This window comes from Alosa pseudoharengus, unplaced genomic scaffold, assembly GCF_046254945.1.
Source record: "Alosa pseudoharengus isolate Yale_2024_CS ecotype anadromous, Long Island Sound unplaced genomic scaffold, YU_APseudo_1.1 YU_APseudo_1.1_scf_10, whole genome shotgun sequence".
NCBI classification, from domain to species: domain Eukaryota; kingdom Metazoa; phylum Chordata; class Actinopteri; order Clupeiformes; family Clupeidae; genus Alosa; species Alosa pseudoharengus.
Window position 1 is genome coordinate 38,176,303 of NW_027468565.1, and position 6,000 is coordinate 38,182,302.

The window sequence follows — 6,000 nt, forward strand, 5'->3', positions numbered from 1 at the left end:
TAATGATTGTGTGTTGTGTTCCATAGAGGTATGGTGATATAGGACTGTGTGTGTGTGTGTGTGTATTCTGATAATGATTGTGTGTTGTGTTCCATAGAGGTATGGTGATATAGGACTGTGTGTGTGTGTGTGTGTATTCTGATAATGATTGTGTGTTGTGTTCCATAGAGGTATGGTGGTGATATAGGACTGTGTGTGTGTGTGTGTGTGTGTGTGTGTGTGTGTGTGTGTGTGTGTGTGTGTGTGTGTGTGTGTGTTCTGATAATGATTGTGTGTTGTGTTCCATAGAGGTATGGTGGTGATATAGGACTTCCCCCTCCCTCTGTGCAGAGTGTTCTTCAAAGGTAAGTCCAACACACACGCTTCCTCTATGATATATAGTATAAAGTATAGAGTTGATATGCTATGGAACACACACAGAGAGATAAGCGGACATGCTTATCCCCACACACACACACACACACACACACACACACACACACACACACACACACGCGCACACACACACACCATCTTCTGTTCAGAGGGCACCACTCAGACCATCATCAATAATCCACAAAAGTCATTTTTATTTCAGTAGCCAAATGTCTGTACTGTGGCAACTAGACATTCTCCCTCAGCTCAGGGGAATTCCTACACACTCCACCACACATCCAAACACACACACACACAGACATAACAGACATACACATGCATACATGATGCAGCGAAATGTGTGTATACAGTATATTGCAAGAGTACATTCATGTATGATTCTGTGTGTGTGTGTGTGTGTGTGTGTGTGTGTGTGTGTAAATATTGCAGACAAGGCTTGGGTTCAGGATATTTGCCTTCAACTGGTGAAGGTGTGAGTGGGGAGCAGCCTGCAATAGACAGCTTCACCAGTAGGGGGGGCTACAGTGAAGAACTGTCCTCAGCACGACCTAGACCTGTGGGAAGCACTGCAGGTAAGGAATGCACACACACACACACACACACACACACACACACACACACACACACACACACACACACACACAAGTAGAGCAAATGCATATCTCCCGTGTGTATTTATGCATTATTGTGTGTGTGTGTGTGTAGGTGGTCAGCTTCATCACCTATCACAGGTGGGTCTGCCCACCCGTTTGAGCGTAATGCCCCCTAGTGGACGTCTCGGTGCACCGCAGGCTGGCGGCTACAGCTGGAGTGCCTATGACGATGAGTTCTCCAAACCTGGCAACCTCCGGGATGCTGTGAGTCCAGTCAGCTACCACTGCCCTCCTTAACACATGTTCATCAACCCTGTCCTTCCTGTTCATCAACCCTGCCCTTCCTGTTCATCAACCCTGCCCTCCTTAACACATGTTCATCAACCCTGTCCTTCCTGTTCATCAACCCTGCCCTTCCTGTTCATCAACCCGGCCCTCCTTAACACATGTTCATCAACCCTGCCCTTCTTAACACATGTTCATCAACCCTGCCCTCCTTAACACATGTTCATCAACCCTGCCCTCCTTAACACATGTTCATCAACCCTGTCCTTCCTGTTCATCAACCCTGCCCTTCCTGTTCATCAACACTGCCTTCCTTAACACATGTTCATCAACCCTGCCCTTCTTAACACATGTTCATCAACTCTGCCCTCCTTAACACATGTTCATCAACCCTGCCCTCCTTAACCCATGTTCATCAACCCTGCCCTTCCTGTTCATCAACCCTGGCGCCTTTCCAGACACAGACTCCTGTCACTCATTATGTGTTTATGTGGCTTCTTCTTTTTTATTGTTTTATAAAGCATCTATTAAAAGAAATTTCAGTGAATGTGAAATCATAAAGTAAAGCAAAATGCATCATAGATGTCAGGTATGGAGGATGGTATTGGAACAGTAACTTCAAAAACAATGAGAAATCAACCGAAATACTACATGTAAGGTTATAGTAGCAAATACTGCAGTACATGTAAGTTTATAGTGGCATGGTGCAAACCATTCTGTATCTGTATCAAGTATGTGATGTATTGTACAAATCTCATGCAGGATATATAGAGATTGCAGTTCATCACTGGTTGTTATTGCTTCCATGTTTATAGCAGAAGATTAATGTACTGTAATATATGTAATATATATAATAATGTTTATATCAACAAGCTCACCCACCACAGGGCAGGGATTTACATTGCAGCGTCTTCTTGAGAATTTTGTCTTAATCGGGTTAATCTCACAATCGGAATATTAATGTCCATGTAAACGTGGTTAATGAATGGATCCTGTGTAATCTCCACTGTCTGTGTGTGTGTGTCTGTGTGTGTGTGTGTGTGTGTGTTAGGCTCACCGCATGGGAGTGAGGGAACCCTCCGCCCCACCCGCCCACCTGGACACCCCCGGCCTGGGCTACCCGTCGACCACCGGCGCCCTTCAGGGGGAAGGCCTCCCATCCACGCACTCCTCAGCCTCCCTCATCAAGGCCATCAGGGAGGAGCTCATGCGCCTGTCCCAGAAACAGGCCTCCCTGCCCAGCTTCCACAGCTGAGGCTCGCCCTCCTTCTCCGGCCCCTAGCCCCTTCCAGAGACCCCAGAGCTGCCAGCACTGCTTCCCATGGAAGCTGCCCTCCTTTGGGGGACAGGATGGACTGAGGGTGGCCCTGGGGGTCTGGTCGTGGATGAAAGATGGGGGCATCTGCACTGAGACTGAGACAAGTGACTGAGACAAGATCAGAGAAAAGCAGGAATTGAAGAAAAATTGTAGCTTTGGATCTCAAATAGTAGCACTGTGCATGTGTGTGTGTGTGTGTGTGTGTGTGTGTGTGTGTGTGAAGGACCTATTGAGAAAAAGGGACCACAAAAGGTCTTTCAAAAGAATGATTATTTTTTTTGACAAGGGGGACATCAGCCAAAACCTGGTTACCACATATTCTTGTGGATGTTTTTTAAATGTAATCTTTAAACATTTGACTTTGATTACTGTGCTTTTTTTGCTTGTTTGATTGTTTGTGTACCCTCTGTTCTGAACAGCAACTGAGGCTTCATGTCCACGAAGAGCGCTCTCATTTGTATTCGTTTTATCTTGCGGCCTTCTGCCCTCTTGAGTTGATGCTGTTACCTGATTATCTGCCGTTAATCTGGCAGCACTGAAGCGTTCCTCGACACCTTAAATACATATGGTATACTAAAAACTAAAGAATGGCTTTTTACTGTGTGCATATTATATTTCCATACACTGTTTCATCTGTTCTTAATGAACTGGGTGCCCTGCTCACTGTCATTTCTGTGGTGCTAACACTTTTGATCCATGAACCCTCAAGGGCAGGCTTAAGGCTATAAGGCTAGACTTTCTCAGGCCAAGGTGAAGACTAGACCCGAACCTAAACTGTGTTTTCTGGATTTTGATTTTTTTTTTGCCACCCACCGGCATTCAGACTGCATGCTCAGCCCATCCTGGGTTTGACCACCTGGGACAAAGTCCTGCCCTGCCACGGACCACTCTATGCCTTCTCCGATCCTAACAGGAGCAGATCTTAGCCCTGGTCTGTTGTTGAAAAGCGCCATATAAATGCGATGTGTTGTTTGTTGTTGATCTGTTGGTGTGGAACCTCAGCCTGTGGGTTACTCCAAGTATGTGGTTCAGCGACAAGCCTGGTTCAGTTAACTCAGTGTACTGTAAGTGGCTTTATTTTGCTAGGAGAATCAAAATCAACCTTTCTAAAGCGCTTCTATTACTTACACTAATATAACCAGATTAGGGCAGGATCTGATGTACATTTAGCTAGGGTTCTCTTGTAACAGATTACTGGCCTGTCTCAGCCTGCTAATATGACGTTGTAAGGTCAATGTAGATGACCTTTACACATACCACAGGCCATCTGAGTATCAGATCACAGTGACCCAGCGTTTTACTAAATTGTTGCTGCATTTGATTGAGGCAGTTTTCTGTTGGCTGAGACAGGTTTTGATTGGCTGAAGCATTATTTCAATGGACAGCCTCCTCTGAGTGTGGGTGTACCTTTTGCTTATGTGTTGGACTGTCACAGCTGTTTCGAGGACTGCAAGAACCAAATGGAAGTTCTGAGGGTTCAGAGAAATGTAGCAGAAGAAATACCAAAGGCATTAGGAAGATGTTTTATACTAAATACAGATATCACAGGTTGAGACAAGAGCCAAACTGAACAATCCAGATTTAAAAAAAAAAAAAAAAATAGCAGTTCTGCAGTCAGAGACCACAGTGAGGTAAATAATGCAGACATTTGAAACTGCGCCGCTGGAAGCACTGTCTGTGTAGACATGCAGTAATTGCTACTTTCTTTTTCCTGTTTTCCTCCCAGTAAAGGAGGATGTGTTTACTTTACATGGGGTCTGTATGTGGACTCTGCAACAGTAGATAATTTTTCCACATTCAGTCACTGTATCGCTGTATCGACGAGCATTTGGTTTGAAGTGTGGTTTTTGGGTCCGAACAGGACTTCAGGGCACTGTGGATTTCAAGGAACCCAGATAGCGTCTGCCTGGCCAAGGTCCGTTACATAGCGGGCTTCCATTAGGCCTTTATGACCCGAGCGCCTCCTGCCAGCAATGAAACCTCCATCTGTTGTCTTTCTTGGGTGCGTGCATGTTAGGGCACTGACTCTGCAGCAGCCCACAGTTTAATTCCTACCTGGTGTCCGTGTAATGTGTTCATTTTTGCTCCAAATTGATGTGGTATTTGTCCCTTTTTAAAAAAACATTTTCCCCAAACCATTTTCAGTGTTGTAGTTGATGGAGAGAGAGGAAACTGAAGCACTGTATTTTCTCCCCGACTTAAGCATCTCCTTAGTGATGGAGATGTTTTTTCTTAACTACCTTTGCCTGATGTTTTCATTCTCCATTTGATTGTCCCTGTTTGAGTTTTATCATTGGTATAATTTCTGTTTTTGTAAGTTTTTTTGTTAAATTAATATGTTCAATGTTTTTTTTCCACATCTATGTAACCACAAAGTAGGCATTCTGCTGTTTGTTTATTTAAATAAACCAGATCAAGGTTTCACTGGCTGGTGTTTATCATCTGAATTTAATGTCATACTTTCTGGTTGACCTCCTTCATATGAAGATGTCAATGTTGTGTGAATGCCCTTACCACATATCCACAGGGATAACATTTGTTCCTATATACTTAAGCACCAAAGAGTATTTAGGCGATGAGTGCATTTACATATGCATCTAGTATACTTACTGGATTAGTTAAATATTATATGTTATTGTCTTACTTCAAAATGGCTGAGGAGCAATGTGATGATGAACGAATAATACATTTACTCTACAGAAGTATTACGTAATAGATATAGCCGCAAGCGGCGATGGCGGGCCTGAGCACCTGCAGTCTGCGACCCGTGACATTTCGGACATATGACATTTCCAACAATGCACTCACATATGGTTTGATTGTCAAATGCACATATCTGATGTGTGTGCTATTTGTTTTTGCAAGTTATATGCATCGAAATCACTTACTCACTTCCTGTTGGGTGTGACAATTTACACTGATGACATTCACTAGGTGGTGCTACACCACAATGATGCGCTTCCAAGTATTTAATGACAATTTATGACATACATTTTGTGATATGCAGTGCAACAATTGACAAGTTATCCTAAAAACTCCTGTCAATTTTTTCAATTTTTTGTGTGTGTAGCTGAAAGTATATGCCAACCACGGGATCACTCACATAAGGGGGGCACTAGCGAGTCCCTGGGCCACGCCGGATGTGTGTGCCACTTACTTTCGCCCATGGGAACCATCTCAAAAAAGGCAAAGTACGGCAAGATATTATCAACTATTACCAACCGTTTGGTGCTCGGGCCCAAGATATTATCAACTATTACCAACCGTTTGGTGCGCGGGCCCAAGATATTATCAACTATTACCAACCGTTTGGTGCTCGGGCCCAAATAACTCTACAATTTTAATAATGATGAATTGATAATACAGTAAATCCAACATAATGAAACGCACAGGCCTCCGCTAGAGGTGCCAGTGATGAAACGCACAGGC

The 6,000-nt window shown here is 44.0% G+C and overlaps 1 protein-coding gene across 1 annotated transcript in view; it reads left to right on the top strand.

Moving 5' to 3' along the window:
* Positions 1 to 4,993, top strand: part of LOC143107858 (UPF0606 protein KIAA1549) — an 89,448-nt gene extending 84,455 nt beyond the window's left edge. The window contains exons 18-21 of the mRNA XM_076271521.1: positions 289 to 344; positions 805 to 947; positions 1,081 to 1,232; positions 2,305 to 4,993. Of these exons, the coding sequence (XP_076127636.1) occupies positions 289 to 344; positions 805 to 947; positions 1,081 to 1,232; positions 2,305 to 2,508 (555 nt within the window). The 3' untranslated portion in view covers positions 2,509 to 4,993. The remainder of the gene's footprint in view (positions 1 to 288; positions 345 to 804; positions 948 to 1,080; positions 1,233 to 2,304) is intronic.
* Positions 4,994 to 6,000: the final 1,007 nt, after the last annotated feature.